At 36.0% G+C, this 20,361-nt stretch overlaps 4 protein-coding genes and 1 long non-coding RNA gene across 7 annotated transcripts; 1 reads left to right on the top strand and 4 right to left on the bottom strand.

The window, feature by feature from the left end:
* Window positions 1–839: 839 nt before the first annotated feature.
* LOC110811078 (uncharacterized) lies at window positions 840–1,660 on the bottom strand. The gene is made up of 2 exons (XR_002539076.2): window positions 1,358–1,660; window positions 840–1,241 (listed from the first exon to the last, which is right to left on the bottom strand). It is a non-coding gene; the product is annotated as an uncharacterized LOC110811078 (long non-coding RNA).
* Window positions 1,661–1,749: 89 nt separating this feature from the next.
* On the top strand, window positions 1,750–3,787 carry LOC110811076 (rust resistance kinase Lr10-like). Its single transcript, XM_022037448.2, has 3 exons — window positions 1,750–2,017; window positions 2,200–2,411; window positions 2,599–3,787. The coding sequence occupies exons 1-3, from the start codon at window positions 1,903–1,905 to the stop codon at window positions 3,682–3,684; spliced, it is 1,413 nt and encodes a 470-aa protein (XP_021893140.1). The 5' UTR covers window positions 1,750–1,902; the 3' UTR covers window positions 3,685–3,787.
* Window positions 3,788–3,858: 71 nt separating this feature from the next.
* On the bottom strand, window positions 3,859–7,427 carry LOC110811077 (hydroxyproline-rich glycoprotein family protein). 2 transcript variants are annotated; one of them, XM_022037449.2, is made up of 3 exons: window positions 6,960–7,417; window positions 6,081–6,178; window positions 3,859–4,395 (listed from the first exon to the last, which is right to left on the bottom strand). In XM_022037449.2, the coding sequence occupies exons 1-3, from the start codon at window positions 7,207–7,209 to the stop codon at window positions 4,342–4,344; spliced, it is 402 nt and encodes a 133-aa protein (XP_021893141.1). In that variant the 5' UTR covers window positions 7,210–7,417; the 3' UTR covers window positions 3,859–4,341. The 2 variants fall into 2 exon arrangements, with proteins under 2 accessions (XP_021893141.1, XP_021893142.1); XM_022037450.2 differs by lacking the exon at window positions 6,081–6,178 and having other exon boundaries at window positions 6,960–7,427.
* An 887-nt stretch (window positions 7,428–8,314) lies between these two features.
* On the bottom strand, window positions 8,315–14,171 carry LOC148253101 (adagio protein 1). The gene is made up of 2 exons (XM_088207785.1): window positions 13,603–14,171; window positions 8,315–10,495 (listed from the first exon to the last, which is right to left on the bottom strand). Exons 1-2 carry the CDS (start codon window positions 13,824–13,826, stop codon window positions 8,887–8,889), a joined length of 1,833 nt encoding a protein of 610 aa, XP_088063911.1. The 5' UTR covers window positions 13,827–14,171; the 3' UTR covers window positions 8,315–8,886.
* An 877-nt stretch (window positions 14,172–15,048) lies between these two features.
* On the bottom strand, window positions 15,049–18,865 carry LOC110811096 (Tetratricopeptide repeat (TPR)-like superfamily protein). 2 transcript variants are annotated; one of them, XR_015813401.1, is made up of 3 exons: window positions 18,733–18,865; window positions 15,359–18,636; window positions 15,049–15,241 (listed from the first exon to the last, which is right to left on the bottom strand). XR_015813401.1 is itself a non-coding variant. In XM_088207784.1 (2 exons), exon 2 carries the CDS (start codon window positions 18,158–18,160, stop codon window positions 15,623–15,625), a length of 2,538 nt encoding a protein of 845 aa, XP_088063910.1. In that variant the 5' UTR covers window positions 18,161–18,636; window positions 18,733–18,865; the 3' UTR covers window positions 15,049–15,622. The 2 variants fall into 2 exon arrangements, 1 of the variants encoding a protein (XP_088063910.1); XM_088207784.1 differs by having other exon boundaries at window positions 15,049–18,636.
* Window positions 18,866–20,361: the final 1,496 nt, after the last annotated feature.

Raw genomic sequence — 20,361 nt, 5'->3', positions numbered from 1 at the left:
TTTGTTTAGTAGTTCTATTTGCTAAAATGTCTGTATTTGCAAGGTGCATTATAATGACAAAGAAAAACAGGTTTATTTACATTATATTTGGATTATTAGAAATCAGTGATGGAAAAGTCAGCTACGGAAAAAATGGAGGGGATCTTTTTTCTTTTTCAAAAGAAAACAAAGAGGTGCTTAATTGAAGGAGGAAAAGTGGATAAACTAGAAAGAAAACTTTAGGTTGAGTGTGTTATTATTCTTCAGAGAGTCTCTATGGGGAATAAAGTAGTAGTGAAAATATTTCACTAATCTTTTCTTCTTATAGCTTAATAATTTTTTTCACTTCTTTTGAAGAAAAAAGGATGAAATAAAAATAAAAATAAATACTATTTTGTCGGTTAGTCTTTTTTATTGAGTTTCGCCGGCCTCTTTTCTTTATGTATCTTTTTTTTTTTTTCTATAGATCTTGTTTTTTTTTTTGGATTATTTTTTTTTTATTCTTAATCATTTCTGCAACTAATGATTGGGTTGAATTTTTATTATCTATTATTTTTACTTAATAATTAAAATATTCTTGTTGTGTAAAATTATATTATAACTCCTTTTTTTTAAAAAAAAAAATGACCCTTTTTATTTGAATGAGATGGGTTCTCATTTCTATTTACTAAAAAAATTGAATCAAACATATAAAAATTGTTGGTACATATGTGCGCCAATTAAACAAAAAAAAAAAAAATTGTTTGGAAACCATTTTTTGTACCAAGTAAAACTTAAGACGAAAGTAAAAATCATGATACATTTAGTATATATCCCTTATACAAAATAATTCCTTTCCTAAAAAACTTGACGAAAAAAAAAAAATGAAAGAACTACATTTATTATAATCTATAAAACGTAACTGTAGGCTCCAAATCATAGATAACAGTATTTTGGCATGTTAATTTATCACTTAACTAACAGGGAAAAAAAATGGGCTGCATTGGATGAAATCTTCTCGCAAGCATCTGATCGAACATGTTGCATGCATCTTCCAAATTCCCCTCTGCAAGCAACCCTTCTGGGCATATATTGAATGAAATTTTTTAAGGAGATGTTCGGAGGAAAGCCCATTTTGTAGGGTCCTTCAAATATTCCTTTTCTTCTCTCAAGCATTTCATCGAACATCTTGCATGCATCTTCAAATATTCCTTTCCTTCTCCTCATTTACTGCATGAATCTTTTCAAGGAGATGTTTGGACGAAAGCCCATTTTGTATGATCCTTCAAAATTTCATTTTGCATCGAAAAATCAGCAATTAACAACAATAACATTTATCAGTGTCTTTCAAAGAAATTAATATACGGATCGAATCAGAAGAAGTTATTTTATGTAAAACCTCAATAACCTTGCCCACCAACTTGGCTTTTCCATGATGCTCAATCAATACAGTGAAAAACATCTCCTTGCATCGGATATTACGGGTTTAAAATCACTAAGGTCATTATTTTATTTATCTATCACGAAATATTATTCTGACTTGACTTTAATTAATCTATACATATATATGTATAAATAAATGTCCTGGAAACATTAATATCTATTCTGACTTGGTGACACAGAGCTCATGAAATTTCATTGCAATTTCATATGTAGCGTAATATAATTGATAATCGGGTCTTCCACACGTATACACACCTAAAATAAATAAAGGATACAAGTTAATATTATTGACTTGGTCACGCATATGTGTACATATATATATATATATATATTGATTCATTGGTGAGCTGTATGAGTTGAAGTCAAAGTATCAAAGTCAAACTTGAAGCAACCCAGTTTGTCCCCATAGATTTTTCAAGCTCAGCCTACATAGGTAATGAGACATTCTCTCTTGATAATTGATCTTCTGATAATTTCTGTTCAAGAATAACAATAAGGAAGATGAGCTTCAGCTACCACCCTTATCAGACTAGCTATCAAGATTCTCAAGACGAGTTCAATAAGGCCACCGATGACTTCGATTCTGCAGTAAAATGGGCTGTTGCAGGTTCTATCAGTAAGTATTGAAATCAGATTTTCTGTTCTTTTTTTTGAAGAGGATTCTCTGTTCTTTTTAAAGAAAATGGATATTAATAGAAAATATACCCCCGTGCTGGAAGTTAGTAACTATTAAAATTAAGATTTTCGTTTGATTTTTGTCTGATCATCTCCATACATATATATGTATATATTTTTCAGTTTCTGGCCTGGTGATAACCATAGCAATTGTAGCTGTGATCTATGCTCTTATTGACTGCTTGAAAAAGGCAGGCACTTCGATCCCTTCGTATGCACAACTTGCCACAAGTGATCGTATTGGTAAAGCTTCATACTCAGAAAAAGAACAACGATCATCAGAACATGTTTCAATTGCAATACCTCATGTTCTTCAAGTCCCAAATCATTCACAGGTAGAATGGAAATTTTAGAAAATCCATAGAAACAAAGTTGGGTTGATTTAATTCTAATTAGAAATAAACATGTATAAATTAAAATTTTCAGTTTTTAATATTTATAATATTTTTATAATAGAGTTGATAATTCAAGTTCAAGTATTATCTCCTAATCATTTAAAGAACAACCCACATACGATCACAGGTACAGATGGAGTTTCCAACAATGGAGAGATTCTTAAGCAATATGGAAAAAGAGAAGCCAATCAGATTCTCATCTGACCAGATTGCAAGTTTTACAGAAGAGTATTCAACAATTCTAGGATCTGGTGGCTTTGGTGTAGTTTTCAAAGGATTAGTACCAAATGGAACACAGGTAGCTGTAAAAGTACTAACTGATGCCCTAGATCATAAGAGCATTGAAGGTCAATTCATGGCAGAAGTCAGCACTATGGGCAGAACTAATCATATCAATCTGGTAAAACTCTTCGGGTTCTGCTTCGACAGAAGTACTCGAGCACTTGTTTATGAGTACATGGAGAAAGGTTCTCTTGATGGAATCTTGTTTAATGAGAACAGAGAGGTAGAATGGCAGAAGCTTAATGAAATTGCAATAGGCACTGCAAAAGGAATCGCATATTTGCACGAGGAATGTCAAGAGAGGATCATTCATTACGATATAAAACCAGCTAACATACTTCTTGATGCCAATTTGACCCCAAAAGTAGCTGATTTCGGATTAGCAAAGCTTTGTAAAAGAGATGAAAGCAGTCAAGTCCAATTGACAGGCTACAAGGGAACACCAGGGTATGCAGCACCCGAGCTATGGATGCCTTTTCCTGTGACTCACAAGTGTGATGTCTATAGTTTTGGTATCCTTCTGTTCGAGATCTTAGGAAGAAGAAGACACCATGATATTAATGCCACTGAGTCATGTCAATGGTTGCCGAGATGGACATGGGAAATGTTTAACAACAACGAATTAGTAGTCATGTTATCGCTCTGTGGGATAGAAGAGAAGGATAGAGGGAAAGCAGAGAAGATGGCTATGGTGGCTCTATGGTGTGTTCAGTATTCGCCAGAGGAGAGGCCTCTTATGAGCTCTGTGGTGAAGATGTTAGAGGGAGATACGGAAATACCTCAGCCACCAAATCCTTTCAAACATCTGGAGCCATACATACCTGTCGATAGCGGATCAAATGACTGGAGCACTTCCGTAACAGACAGAGAAAGCTCTGGACAGTCTCACTTAAAATCAAATAGGAGATGCGACATTGAATTAGCCAACTAGCTCATTCTTTTAAAATTAAGATTAGTACTAATAGAGGAGATATATGATAATGAAATCTCTGATTCTACATTGGAATAAAAACTGAAGGGCAGATTTTGAAGCATCGGTTATTTGAACCACGCTTTAAATCCATGGTGTGATAATGAAATCATTGCATCCAGCACACGGCATCAATTCACTTGTGAACTTGAATTCGCTTTTAAACCAAAATACAACAATGGATTTCCAACAACTTGGAAGTAATTTAGACTAGAAGACATCTCAATGAATCACAACAACAAAATTCTAGGAAGAAGTTTTTAAGGGCATTAAGATTACATGGGTCATTTAACCTGGCACACAAACAAGCTCGGCCAGCTGCTGCAGCAGGTAGCTTCACATATGAAGTTACCAGATACTAAGATGTTTTGTACTCGGATAAGCATTCCTTCCATCATCCAGTACAATTTTCCTAACCATATATTAGGTATGTATAGTATACAAAGGAGACCCATCAATCACTCTCTCTCTCTCTATATATATATATATCTGCAGTCCCAAGAGTTGCGAGCCATTAAACATCAACTAGTTGTGCAGGCTAAAGAGATGAAAATCGAATCCTTTTTTCGTAACACGAAAATGGATTTAAATTTCTCTATACCAGAACCAAGAAGTATACTACACGCTCTGTACTTTGCCAGACATCTCTTTTGCTTTTACACCTTCCTTTTCCTGCAGTTGGGTTTAAAAATTTTGAAAAAAATAGAAGAATCATAAGCATCAAAGCCTGTTAGTTGCATAAAACAATATCAGGGGAATCAGGTCAATTGTTCAAATTAACAAGAAAAATTACAGCATAAAACGCTGCAAGTACAGATTGCCAAGTGAAATTCTTGTCTTTCTCAACCTGAACAGACACGTAGAATACATGCAAATGAAGCGTTTAAACAGATTACGAAATCTGAGTAGCATTTTCAAGTAATGAGTCCTTCAAATATTAAATAAATGCCGATGTAATATGATAACAAACAGCATTCTGTCAAAATTTTGGAAGAGATTTTCATCCCTCCTAGTAAAAATAAGTGTTGATTTCTAAATTAATTTCACGGGTAAACTGGAGCTTTTCCAAACATAGTCTAGATAAAACTTATTTGCAGCCACCAAGGCCTTTACATACTGCCATTCATCTAGCCAGTTCAGCAGGAAAGTTTCATACCTCCTTAGCTGGTATCATCTGAGGTTTACATAGGATTTTTCGCGGCAGAATGCTGGTATTTTTCCTTTACTCTTTTTTCTTTAGATTTTTATCTCTAGCAGCTGCATAGATTATACTAAGGTGAATGGTTCGGCTTTGCCATCAACCGAAGCCAGGAAAGATTTGAATGAGTTGCGAAAAACACAGCGACCTTATAAGTCTGGCCAACTAAGATGAGTTACAGACTAGCAATTCATTTTTTCTTCCCCAGAAGGACAATATTTCTTCCTGAGAACAGCTATTCTAGTATGCAATCGAAACCAATTAGTTAATGTAGAAGGTTTGACATTTCAAACATAACCTTCTAGAAGAGAGAGAATGGGGGAGAAGAAACGACGTAAACAAGATTACTAGCTCGTTGATGAGAACAAATAGTTACCAAAAAAGATTCTTTACAAAGCACTCAAGTCTAAAAAAACTGTGAACTGTACAGTTCAATCAAGCAGCAAAAATAGCACTCAAGAGAAACATGATTTTAATGGGAAATTATGAACATTTTTAAGTGGGAGGAGAAAAAGTAGGGACACATGAACTGAATAAAGTTCATGGTAAAATGCAGGACTAAAAGTATTACAACTGAAAGGTAACTTGCTTATAAGTTACTTCGTATGTAACTTCAACAGTAACAGTACTACCAAACCCAACAACAACATTCAAATAAAGCAAATTGGAGAGTCAACAACATAATATTCATTGGCTACTTTCGCGGAGGAAATCAAGATTTTTGCGAAATTCTTATTTAAAGAAAAAGAATTTTTGTGAAATTCATTTGAAATGTATCTCAATTTCATAAGAGAAAGTAAAAATTCCATCTAAACTGATAAAAGTAGAGCTCATAAGAAATTCCAAGTGGAATTGGAACAATGTATCCCAAATTACATCAATTTCAATAGAATTTGGGATGTACTACTTCAATTCTACTTCAAATTCCCTAGGGAGATAATTTTTTATTCTTTTGATAGAACTTTCACCATCTCCCAGCTAAACTAAGTGTGATTTCCCGAATGAATTTCATATGAATTCTTGATATGCTCCGAACATAACCTTAAAAAATCTCCCTGACTCTCTTGAGCCTACCCCCCAAGCTACTTGGCCTTAGACAGAAATAGCTCCATTTAAAAGTGAAAAACAAAACCTTGAAATGGCAGGTGACAAATCTTACCAGTCCCTTGCTCTCATAATAATCATCCAATGCCCACTGATACTTTGACTGATTTAATCCAAACCAGCGAGCCAAATGCTCATCTAAGCTCGAATGTGCTGCGAAAAGCACTTGTTTAATTAGTAAATAACTTGAAAAAGACAATACTTGAAACTCCAAATACTATTAATAGTACTGAAGGAAATAGAAACTTCAAAACCGTTCCTTGTATAGACTTATTAGGGGTAATTCAGTTAGGTCAATTTTCCCATTTTCATAACACTCATCTTAGGAAACAAAACATCTATCAACTTCAGACATTAGATTCTAGAGCAGAAGCCTGACTAAAACCAACCTCCCAAAAATTACAGTGCTAAGGATTAATAAAATTTTTGAGCTTTAAGAAATCTCAAATGCCAAACATTACTTCGTGACTAATGTGAAACAGTAGACGTCAAAATAGGAAACTTGACAAAGCAATGCAAAAAGTAAGGTCCAAAAATCACAAACTCTTCATCTTATCTGTAATTTATGTGCTGCCTTTTATAATACACAAAACAAGATAAGATCCATTATCATTGCTTCGTTTTTGTTTTTTGTATATAATTTTCCTGCATTTTCCCAGAAACCAAACAATGATCTTAATGCTGTATAACATAGTTCCTAACTATAATCAGACAAAATTCTTCAACTCAATTTTTTAGATATCTGATTATCTTCATCGAAAACCAGAACACATAAAAAGCGTTCAAAAGAAAAGGGAGAAAAAGAAATAAAAAACATAACATTTTAATTTCTTGCTATTCCCTTTACTTTCCTCTTTCATCCATAATTCTCAGTAACCAAAGAACAAAATCCCCTAGCTAATAAAAATAATGTAGAACCAGTAAAAAAACATACCACTTTGGACTTTGGTGACGGCATTCTTGAAGAAACCGGCGACGGAGCCGTCCGATACAGAATGGGAAACAACAGGCTTATGGAACTGCTGAGGCGGAGGCTGAACGGGAGGCGGCATGACCGGTTTGGGGGAGCTGGAAATGGGCTCGGCAACCGGTTTAGGAGTGGAAGGTGGAGTCATGAAGACGGTGTAAGGACCGATTTTGCCGATCATCGGCGGCGGGGTAGATGGGTCCCTAGTGATTGGCATTAGGGAAAATGATAGAGAAACTGAATGGGAAGTGTGGGAAAATCTTTGTAGAGAGAGAGAGAGAGAGGGAGAGAGAAACAGGGACTGGCGAGATTTGGGCTTCGACTGTTGTTCTGCTACAAAGCACGCTAACCAAGGGGTTAGATCTTTGTCTTCGATAAACTCACTCCAATCTGAAAAGCTAGTTTTTCTGTGTTACCGTTTTTTCTCTCTTCTTTTTTATTTTTTTAATTAGAAAAATTATTTACATTTATTTATTTAAATTTGATGGGAAGAGAAAATTTAGGTTCAATTAAATTTAATATATTAACTTCAAAAGAAAGGTATGAAGTGATTATTTTCTTGTTCTTCAGATTTCACATCCGACAAAATATTAATAATTAAATTTTTAAAAAAGAATCTAATTTAATTAATTAGACTTTAATTTCTTTATTCTAATTAAAAAAGGTTGTAATTAAATGTTTAATTTTTTTTTTTATCATTTTATAAATCAATTACTTTGTAAGGGGGAGTACAGGGACTGGGAATATATGATGTGGGCACAAAGAGATTAGATTCTGTTCAGGTCAGATAATTATGGGACATGGTTTTCCGGTAAATAACAGAATTGCCATTCTACTATGACGTCCACTTATTACTAAATCTTCTTCTTAATATAAATCTTATTTTTCAAAATTTCTACAAGAAATCATAATTTTCTCTTATAATTAAACTTTATTGCAATCATAATTATTATCTGACTTCACAAAAATCTACGATTTAAAGTTTAAAAAAAAAAATTCCAAAAAATTCAAACAAGGACAAATATCATTCCAAAAAGTAATAAATTATAAATACTACAAAAAAAAATATAATAAAACTAGAAAATATTTATAACCCTTAAAAAAAAAAAAAAAAAAAAAAACCCAGAACTCAAACTATGATTAAAATTGGAAAAAAAAAAAAAATCGTAAGAGGGAAGTACAGAGTCGCATTCAGTGATTCAATACAGCATAAAAATTTGGGCAGCCTACCAGGGCAAAGTAATCAAAAATGCTTAAACGTAAAAAAAAGGACTCAAACAAACAAGGCATTATTGCGTAAAAATATTAAGTAGCAAAAAATGTAAACAAGCAACCTTTTGTTTTTCTTCCCCCAAATATTTTTTTTTTCAGTTCGAAGTACAGAAGCTGAATTTAACAGATCATGAGCCATAATAACAATGATAAGATGAAGATAAAACTAAACCTACATATACTAATATACCTACAATCTATCACATATAACAACTACTACTAGCCTAACAGGGAGGAATAATTCATTTTTTTTTTTAGCAGTATTCATACAAACCTTAAACAAAAAAGAACAAACAGGGTTTCAAGTCACTCATTCCCAAATTCTATCCCCCAAGTCAGAAAACATCCTCAGTACAAGAAAACGCGCAGGGCGCAAAAACCCATGATACGGAAGTTTTGACTAGGAGGCAATACTTGTCAAAAGAGTGTTTTTTTTTTTCAGTGACCGAGTAAACATTCTCCGTAGACATCAATCCTCAACCCTTGGAGTAATCCTGTTAGATTCCTTTCTTTATTGTGCTCTCCAAAGACTTGAATCCTCAAGGGTAATATACCACATACTGTCATTAGAAACTCTTTTTTAAACCTCTTTACAACAGCTTGAAATACCATATCCTCTTGATTAGATCACAGAACTTGCTAAAGATAGCTCGTGGAGCTCACTTAACATCCACTCCTCTCCAGTTTGACCACCTAGCACTATAGTCCTTGTTCCTCCAACTACACAAGTGCTATGTCCCCAGGCAAATCTGGGCGGTCTACCAGGAACATTTAATATCCTCCATGTAGGTTTTTCGTCAGTAGGGTCTAGGAGATATAACTGGGAAGCAGAGTGAAGACCAGCCACAGATCCTCCAAATATAAGGATTCTCCCACCAGGGAGGCTCACTGCCACGTGATCAAGCCTCGGTGGAGGAGCTACTCCCCCAGGATTTCCTGCACCAGGCATTCCGCTACCAGTTACACATCTCCAACAAGGTTCATCTTCACTGAGGTCCATTGTGAATACATCACTAGAACGAAACCTTAGTGGCCCACTCTTGGCCAGACCACCAAACATTAATATTTTCCTACCTCCATAAACTGACAACGTATGACCCAACCGAGAAGGTGGAGTCCATGCTACTGGAATCTCTCTCCAAACAGGTTTCTCCATTGAGAGATCAAGCAAAAAAGTATCACTGAGAAGAACTCCAGAATCTGCACAGCCACCAGACACAATCAACTTGGTGCCATCAAGAGTACAGGAGCTGTGCCATGATCTTGGAAGTGGAGGAGCCAATCCTGAGATTTCACGCCAAGTTGGAGGTTTTGCATCCAAGTCCAATACAAAGACATCATTCAGTAGACCTTGCCTGCCACAGCCTCCAAATACAACCAAATGAGAACCATTTACACATGAAAGTGTATGACCCCAGCGGCCAGGAGGAGGAGAACTCACTTGCACATGTTGCCATTCTGGATTACTGGAATTTAAATCCAATACAAAGGTATCATTCATTGGCTGCATGTTTACGCCTTCTCCACCAAAAAGCACAACCCGATTTCCAACAGCACATGCACTAAAATTGCACCTTGAGGGTTCAACAGCACCTCCAACAGTTAGCTTCCTCCATGCTGCTGCTTCAAGAGTGGTCAGTTCCCTAGCAAGTCGACCCCACCCTAATCTCTTTGCGCCAGGGACAGTTTCTAGGACACGAGTTGTTTCACTACCCCATGCATTCTGGCAGACCATTCTCCACAGGTCCTCATTTTTTGTCAGCTCATAGAGTCGCCTACAAACAGAACCAATAGATGCAATATCTCTTGGTGTCAGCCGCGAAAGTATCTTCAGCGATAACACCTCATCACTCAATTGTAAAATCCCACAAACTCCACGAAAAACATTTCGCTCCCCAACAGACACAGGACGAAAAGTAGAAACACCTGATCGAAACCGATCAGATGACTTTGTCACTTCTTTAATAGAAGACCCAGGAACTGGCCCCAGATCAATATTTGCTTCTGTGAAGAACTGAATTCCTATAACATGAGTAATAGTCTCATCGTCTCCGTATATAGGAGTCAGCCGCAGTCGGTTCATCATTGGAGAACCATCTTTCCTAAAATTCAATAACTCACCTTGGAATTCAATGCCCTCATCAAGACATCTTCTTACCTCTGAAACTACTGTTGAGTCCACCAATGGATGTCTTCTTTTAGCAAATGGTCCTCTGCATTGCAAGAAACGGCTGCAACAAAATAAAACAGCATCAGAAGAAGCAACTCTCAATGCTTAACCTACTAATGGATAAAAAATTATCAAGATTAAGAGAGTTGCAAAGATCTATTTCACTATTTCTAAGCCACGATAATTATGCTTAAATTTTTCGTAATGTTTCCACGATATTTAAAAATATATTCTATAGGCACTGACATTGGATTAATATAATTTTTAGAGTACAACAGACATCAGGAAGAGTGATGCAACAGTGAGTTTGGGAGGGGCTGAAGCATGAGATACTACGAAGTTTTCAGATATTCGTATCTTGACCAGAACTTTTCTATTATAAAAAGAACTTATCTAAAGAAAATATAGCAATTGTTTGATAAATATGAACCCTTAATCCGCCAGCCGTTTTCAACCTTCTTTCCAAATCAGCTTCACAGCTCACACCACGTCAATAACTATATTATAAGATATGAGCACTAGCACGACCTCCTTACCAAAGGAATTGGAAGCAAGTAGTTTCATGATGATCACAATATCAGTTTGTACTAATTATTGGTAGATGAATTAGTTACAAGAATAAGAGAGCCTAACACCAAAACAAAACATTTTCCATGGGAAACAAGTTGTAGATTGTCAGCATATAGCTTCAACACATTTTCAAATAACAATGAACATCATTACCTTAATTAATCTGATTCAAATGCTATAAGTGTAACATAAGTTCACGATCTTCTTTTGATTCCCACTCCCCTACTCCTAAAATAACAAAAAAGGAACAAAGAAAAAAAAGCATACACAAAATTCCAGTCTTCTAGAAAGACAAGCGTGCAAAATAGTAGCTCCGCTTATACCCCAGGGACGTGGAGGAGTACGGAAATAAATCTAAAATTTAAGTCAAATTTGTACATAGCACACATCAGACAATGAATAAACACATTTCTTTTCAGACGAATAAGCTTTAGCATCTATACAAAGACATGTGACATTCATTCTGTTTCTATTTTCTACTACAGATCAGACATGGAGAAGAAACTGAGTGATTTTAAAAAATAAATAAACAAAGTCATTTTGAAACGTACTAGATAATCCTTCAAAAAAGGATTATGTGAATACTAAAGATGATTGAAAAGTTATGCTGTCTCTTTCTCTTCATAAAGGGCCACAAGCAGAATCTGAAGATTTTATGAAACAGGTAAGTAAAGTGAGAGAACAAAGCAATAAAAACAAACGCACAACTGACATTTGAAACTTGGAAGCTTGTCTTGTGAAACTCAGTTAATATTTCTTGATGGTAAAACTTACACAGAAGAAAGCAAAAAATGAGTTCCCCATGTAAAACAACATATTTATGATGTCCTCCAATTTTAATAAAGAGAGAGTAACTATATTTACTTGGCTACCATCTCAACATTTCTTTCATTTGTAATAATGAACCTATGCACTAAACTCAAATAAACCTCAACGAAATCAACCAGCAAGGGGACTTGTACCCTATGTATTCATCTGCTCCCATCTTCCAATTTTACAAGTTACAATGCATCCAATTCCATTTTGTCATCTTGTTACATATGCCAGACCAATCCAGGTACTAAGTCAACAATCCGTGCACTAGGTAATTTATTAGATCAATTGGTTGTTCCAGGCTCCCCAAGATAATTAAAATCTATGCAGCATGACAAACTTTATGATCAATAATAAAATGATCATGCATGAGTCTATCATGTCCACATATATGTCCCAGACAATTTAATCATGTTCACAAGCTCAAGATTTACGAAAGCAACCTCATAAATCATGTCATAACAGAGGCACAAAAAACTAGATATTCCATTTCTATCCAAAAAAAAGTCCACAAATGCAGCAACTCTCTGATGTCTCCAATTGCAGGGTCTTAATTATAGCAGGTAACAGTACAAGCAGCAAAGAAGAAAGCAAGAACGAACTGTAATTTTCATTTTTTTCTAAAATGAAAAGGAAGTACTATAAAAAGCACATCAAGGATGTGCCACCTAGGTAAAAAAGCATTAACACAGCACAGGGAGACAAAATATTAATCAGGTTCCTTGATCTTCTCCACCAAGAAGAGGCTGACATTTAAACAAAATAGATAAGGTTCAGAATCAGTGATATCTAACACCATCAAAAGAAGAGTAAATACCCTCAAAAATCCTTTTTAAGTGTGTATCCATGGGAGCCTTATTTGCATTGCCATCAAGAAATATCCTTGTCCGATGTCAGGTTCTAATATATCTCTAGCTGAACAAAACTTCTTTTTCACCAACATATAACAAGCTGACTACAAGATGCTCTCTACTTCCCCAATCCTCAGCTATCCTAATGATCATAGTTGATAAACAACAACTTAACTACTTCAAATGATTGCTGAATGTGCCCATCCCAGTAAAATCTTCAAGTACCCTGCCTAGAAGTTGGTCAAACAAAAGCCCCTCATATGGTTGAAAGTTAATCCCAACAATTAACACTACAAGCTCCTGCCAAGAGCCTTAAACTCCTCGGCAGAGCTCAAGGACTTGAGTCGTGTTCTACCCTCAACTCCGTCAAAAAAACAAATTAGTCTGGCCTATTTGTATTAGGTTTTGAGCATAACATAGACTCTCCAAATACATTCCTTCTTATAACTGAAAATTAATACTTTGGTGAGAGAAACAATTGCTTTGTCATGCATTCCGTCTTATAAATGAAAATTAATACTTCGGTGAGGGAAATAATCATATCATCCAAGATTAACCAGAACAAACCAAGGTTTAACCCTACTGATCAGTTTCCTTTAGCCATACAAGGATCAAGCAGCAAACGGCTAGAAAGAAATGTCTAAACTTGGGTAGCTTAGATAGTAGCAATAATCCAAAGACTGAACTTTTCAAACAAAGAAGGACAAAACTAAATATGAAAAATTATTTCTCAGAAATCAAAATGGAATTATTTCATTCTTGACGAAACAGTAAGCATACCAAATGAAAACCCATGTTTCAACATCTACCAATAGCACCTAACCCGCTGATTTTACGAACACAAAGCACCCCAAGTACAGCATAAAGTGACAACCAGACCAAAAACCCAGTAAAACAAAAATAAGGGAAGCGTCAATTGAAGACACGAACTGACCAATTTCTGCCAAGAACTTCCTCGGCGCGATACCCAGTGACAGTCTCAAAGACGGCGTTGACGTAAATGATTGGATGGTCGGGCTCCAGCGCGTCGGTAACGATAAACCCGCACGGCGCCGTTTGGAGCAAGCTCTCGACAGGAAAAGGAATTGGGCCGCCATCGTTGAGCAGAAAGCCCTCGTCTTCATCGCCACTCAGATCGGAACTACTGTCCCACTCCATTTACATACGACGGTAGTCGAGAAACACCCGAGGGAGGGAAATTCGCTTCAACCCATGAAGCCAAAACCCGAAAAGCTCGCCGGGAAGGAAAGTGAATTGGGTTTCAGGAGTAGAAGAATTAAATTGCGTTAGGGAAACGAATTCGAAGAGACGGTGAAAGAGAGAGAGAGGAAGAGAGAAGGGGGAAGCGAACGAGTGGTGAGCAATGTTTGGGAAATTAGCCAAGAGAAAACACATATGCATGTGCACTCACCGTCTAGGTTGGTGGAAAAATCTGGGAGCTTTGATGGATGTATGGGTTTGGTTCGAAGGGCGCGTTTGGATTTCGGTTTTTTACCGGGTCGGTCTTTTTTTGTTCGGGTTAACCCCTGAGATTTTTGAGCTTGGTTCGCACGCGAACTTCTTAAAGAAACTGTTTGGCAGCGTTAGGTTTGTACTTACTTTTCCTTTTTTGAAAAGTTTTAGTTGGACAAATTTATGTACAGAATATTGTCTGCTATTTTTTCTGAAAATTAGAAACTAATCGTTCTCATTTTGCTTCTCTTCCTTTTTTATTGTACACTTGGAAACGTTCTCATTGAATCAATTTATTGAACGAAATATCTTCTGGTATTTTCTCAAGATTAGAAATTAATCGTTTTCATTTTGCTTGTTCCTGTTTCTTAAGTATCTGTAGATCTTTTTTCTTTTCTATCTGCATTTGTCCACACAAACCCAATACGCATCTTGTGATAGCTATACTTACAAAATTTACATTTTTTTTTTCTGATTAGGGTTTTAAAGGATGAGTTGAGATGATATTAGTAATTAGAACAGGTTGGAAAGTTGCAAAGGAGTACTACCATGGTGGCAATTCTATAATTATTGGGAAATACCATGCCTAGCAAACTTTTATACTAATTATTCTTTTTCTGAGTAATTTGATTTATATAATGTTATTTACTTATTGCATAATGTTATTAGATTAAGAAACACAAAACTAGAAAAGAAAAAATATATTGTATTCACTTTTATATTTTTTTAACTGTTAAACAGTTAATAAAAATATTTTATGTAATACCGACTTGCACTATCTTTTTGAGAGTAATATTGTACCATAATTTAGTAAAAACTATTAAATAATTCTATAATTATTTAGTATACGATATTTTATGATGCTCAACAGTTTAATTCACAGCTAAAATACATGTTAAATCAACCAAAAAAAAAATTGATGGTAACGTTTTTCAAAGAATATATTTTATATACCAACCAGATACAAGCCTAAACCCATAGGAAGCTCCTGCCACCATTGACACAGTAACAAGCTGCAGCAGCTAAAAGCACAGACCAATCTCCAGAGTCCCTTGTCCACAGCCTCAAGTTCTGACTGGAACTTTGCTCATTTCCCCACTGAATTCTGCTGGAAATCCTCTCTAAACCCAACACAATATAATATAACATTTAAATAGAGGTCCCTGATATTACAACTGGGCATTATTGTAAATTTCACAAGTCTCATGAGAGCTCTGAATGGAAAATGGAAATCAGACCTTTATGAGGTTCATCAAGGCTGAAAGCTTCTCCTTCAGTTTCTTTCCCAATATCAGTTGGAGCAAGTCATAATCAATGTATCTGCTATCTGAGGCTGATATGGCAGCTAGAGATTATCGCTCTTGTGAGCAAAACTGATCTTACTATACTTGATTGAGATCACAAAACCAAAAAAACAAGCTAGTGAAGCTATAATTTCGCCACAACCACCTCTGGTGCTCGGCCAAGAACCAAATGGAATCAAAGAGGCATACTTCATGAAGTTACGCCTCCAAATTTTCACAGATGCGAGAAGCTAGTCTTTGGACTGAGTGATCGTCAAAAGAAACATCGAATTGTTTGATTCTGGATAGGAAGTCCATGGCTTCTCTGTACTTTCTTGCTTTACAGTAACCATCTACCACAATCTTGTAAGATAGTTCATTAGGCTTGCAACCATGCTGAATCATGTAGTCAATCACATCATTTATCTCCGGGAACATTCCCTTTGCTGCATAGCCTGTCAAAAAAGTATTGTATGTAAATATACAAGGTCGAATCCCTTTAGCTGTCATGTCAGTGAGAGTTCTCATAGCTTCCTGCATGAGCCCCTTCCTGCAAAATCCTTTAATGACAGTATTATAGGAAACGAGGTCGGCTTTTCTCCCAGACTTTTCTAGTCCCATGAGGATTTCCTCAGCTTTCCAACACTCTCCCCTTCTAACATACATGTCCATCAAACTATTGTAGGTAATCAGATCAGGCTGCAGCCCGCTTTCCCGAATCAATTGCAGCATTTCATTGGCCTGATCATACATGTTATTCTTTGCATAAATTGAAAGCATAGAATTGTACAGAACCAGATCAGGTTTATATCCTTTCTTCTGCAATTCCTTGAATGCCCTCTCTGTGCCAACCAGTGATCGACACTTAAAATTTGCAAGTATAAGGGATCTTAAGAGCATCCAGCTAGGGAATATACGACCATCATATATTTCTTTCTCAATTGCTTCTATCCCTTTCACATTTCCTCCTTTTGCGTAAGAATGGAGCATCAACGAATACGAAGTTTCACTGGGCTTGAAGCCCTTGTTCTTCATGTCCAGAATGACAGATTCTGCAGCTCTCCAATCCCCTCGTCTTGCCAGAGCATTGAGAAGTGCATTATAAGTAGTAACACAAGGGGTAAACCCCACTTTGATCATCTCCTCATACATTTTTTCTGCATCAATGTGTGAACCACATCGGCCATATGCATTGATTAAAGTGTTAAACGTGTCTCTATCTGGCTCGAAACCACAACTTTTCATTTCCCGAAAGATTCGATTCACATATTTGTACATACCCTTCTTCCCACACATTGAAAGCATCGTATTCCATGTGATTCGATTAGGGGAACATCCACTTGATTTCATGTCATGCAGAATCTTTATCATCTCACTAGATCGCGACTTCTTCCCTAACATCCCAAGTATAGTATTATATGTACATACATTAGGAACACAACCGGACTCCTTCATCTTCTTAAACAGCCTTAAAGCCTTGTCCTCCTTTCCTGCTCTGCCATAGGCATTAATAACCGTGGTATATGTAACTGCATTTGGCATCACTCCTTTACTTGTCATCGTCTCAATAACACCAGCTCCTTCCTTGCAAAATCCTGCCCGGACATATGCTGCAACAAGCTCATTGTAAGTCACGGAGTCAGCCGGGCAATCATTATCCTCCATTTCTTTCAAGATATTCAATGCCTCAGAATAAATTCCAGCCTTTCCAAACACTTGTAGTAAAGAGTTATAAGTTACAGTCCCAGGTGTATAGCCTTGTGACTTCAATTCCGTGAAAAACCTTTTTGCCTCATGTAACAAACCCTCTCTCTGACAAGCAGATATCACAGTGCTGCAAGTAAATTCATCAAAGGCAAGTCCTTGGGTTCTCATCTCATCCAAAAGACCTAAAATTTTACTCCATGACCGACCCTTCTTCCCGTAGACATCAAGCATAACATTGTAGGTGACCAAAGTGGGAGAAAGACCGGTTTCCTTCATATTCTCAAATAAAGCAATGGATCGCTCGTACTTCCCACTTCGAGAAAATGCATGAAGTATAGTTGTGTATGCTCGAACATCAAGCGAGTATTCCTCAATGGGAATTTCATCGAACAGCTTGGATGCAATTGAATGCTGCGACTCTCTTCCAAGAATTCTAATAATCAGCTCGATAACCTGATTGTCTCGCCTCATATTCGCAGAAGACGCGTTAGATACTAGCCATTCAAACAACAAAACGGCTCTTTCCCAATTACCCGAAAGATCTAAAGCTTTCAACAAACTGAATAAATCGACCTTGAGCAACTCAAATTTAGCAGAATCAAAGAAATTATTCAGACCATTTAAGGGCTGTTCCACAATGGCATTGAACAAGAGCATAGCCCTATTTGACAAGATCCTGAGAAACTCATCTCCCTGTCGACCTTCTTCCTTCTCGCCAGCGAACTCTAGCGCAGGCAAAGACGTGGATTTCTTAAAACTGACCTGTCTGTGCTGCTTTTGCGTTGATTTCTCGGAGATTTGGAGAGAAGGAAAATGGGTTGCGTTACTTCGAGGTGGGTTTGAGGATTTGGGTCTCTGCGCAGTATTGGGCGGGGAAGAGAGATGGAGAAGGTGTTGTAGGATGGAGTCCAGAGGTAGTGAAGGCGGAGGTGAAGGCTGAGGAGGGAGTGGCAGTGTTGCAGAGCTGAATTTGAGAGGTGGATTCGGCTGCATTGGGCGGGTTGATTGGACAGGATAAGCTGGCTTCTGTGCGAAGAGGGAACCTTCCATTGAAGAGAAGATTGAGCTCGGGGTATGGAGGCGTGGATGTTATCCGTTTTGGAGAGAAATGAGAGTAGCAGCAGAGGCTGGATTTAGATAGCAGACGAGTGAAGAAGATGACATAGGCTTGTGGCTTCTCTCCCGCAGAGACAGAGAGAGAGAGAAGGGAAGGAGGGTAGGATGGTTGGTCGTTATTGAAGAATGTACTCAACTTAGAAGATTGGCTTGGCCGTTATACTTTGTTAATTTTTAATATTTAAAATTAAATTCAAGACTAAAATGAATTTAAAAAAATCAAAATCAAAATGGGAAATAAATAATAGAACGTGCCTCGTCTACTTTTCTGCAAGTCTCTAAAATGACACAAAGCCACAATCCACTTACTTGGAGCGAATTGCATGAAGAACAGAAGTCAAGCCAAGGTGAATGCCTTCTCTCGTATTATCTTGTAAAGCTCCTTCGCTGCTAATCTTAGTTAATGAGCTCTGAGTTACCATTAATTGGTTAGGTTAATCTTTAATAGTTGCATATAAGGGAGAAATTGTTGGGACATACAAGCATAAATGAGAATTTCTCTTTACCTATCGAGTTCCCTAGATTTTCTTTCTTTGATTTTCCTTCTTCTCCTTTCTTCTCTGCTTTTTCTCTCTCTTCAGCTACTTCTTCTTTTACTTCCTCCCGGATTGCAATCGTGCATTGATTCTCGTGATGTCGTAATGACATTGTTCACTTAGGATTAGTTGAAGGGAGCCATCAAAAGCTTGTTGATGTAAGCATGGACATGGAGTAGAAAGAGAAGGCTCAATCCAATGAAAGATGAGGAAATAGGCTTAAAAAAAGATCTTATGGTCGGCCCTAAATTTTCATATATTTCTCCATTAATTTAATCACAATCTCTTTTAATTAAAGGAAAACACTAAATTTATCTTAATTAAAAAATTAGCTTTTAATTTTTAATTTATTTCTATGTGTCTTCCCTCTTAATTTGGTCATAATCTCTTTTAATTAAAAGGAAAGACTAAATTTATCTTACTTCAAAAATTAGTCTTTAATTTTTAAATTTTAATTTATTTCCTATGTAATTGTAAATTAAATTAAGAGATTTTATTTTTATTTTTCTTTTTATTTACTTGGCTTAGCCTATGAATAGGCAACTAAGTTTTCATTGTAAGATATTCAAAAATTATTTAAATAATATTAAGAGTATTTCTTTTCAAGAGAAATTCTTCTACTATCTTGTTGAGTAAAGAGTTAATCTACTTATCAAGGTACAAACTTGTAGCGTTTTTCCATTCTATTTCTTTCACTTCCAGTGATATTAGTTCCTATCATTATTGATAGTAGGTTAAGTAGGAACAATTTCTATAGAATCAATTTCCCTGATGCCTTTAAATAAAATTGTGTGAGTTCTTGATCACGTTGGTTGATCTTGGGTTCCGCATCACTTGTACTAATAAGGAAATGAGTGTTTAAGTTAGTCTTGAAATTTTCATTCATTTGATAACAAAAATGCAAGTTTGGAGTTTATAGCTAGTATCTTTGATGATTTTGTTTTTCGTCAATTATTTTTTAGTGCGTGTAAGAGGGAATTGAAGAACAAACAGAGGGAATAAGAGAAAAGACATGAAGAGGAGGAGAAGGTGAAACAGGTTTTTTTGTTGTAAATGATGATTTTTTGACTGCTTCCTTAAAAAAATTTCATCGTGTTACCATTAAATCTTTATTCGTACTTAAGTGAAATGCCTCTTGATATTGCTATCAAGTTTCCGCAAGTTAGTTAATGCAATTTATAACTATATATAGCAGTAGAACTGATTAAGTTAGTGTTAAAGCGATCCTCTAGAAATGGTTTTCTTATTAGTTGGCTTTAGTATTTTTTATGATGAATAGTTTCAACTAGATGGTGCTTTCTATGCTTTCATGTTATTTGGAAAGTGAAACATCCGTGTATGATATTTTAAAAGCATCATAGAACTTAAATGCACCCATATGGGATTTTTCCATATGCTTAAGTGAAATATGTACCGGACTGAAAAATTCCATGCTCATTTTATATCAACCAGACCACATTTATCATTGAATCTGTTCAAGTATTAACTAGAAGCTGTAAATTTCTACTATGTCTTCCTCAGTTAACATCATAACTAATGTTAATTGAACTTTTTTTCCCTGTCTTTTGTCATGTAATTTTTTGCTTGCTTTATTTTCCT

The sequence above is a fragment of the Carica papaya genome, chromosome 7 (genome assembly GCF_054855325.1).
Source record: "Carica papaya isolate Zhongbai chromosome 7, ASM5485532v1, whole genome shotgun sequence".
Taxonomy (NCBI): Eukaryota; Viridiplantae; Streptophyta; class Magnoliopsida; order Brassicales; family Caricaceae; genus Carica; species Carica papaya.
This window is presented reverse-complemented; position numbering and strand designations above follow the sequence as displayed.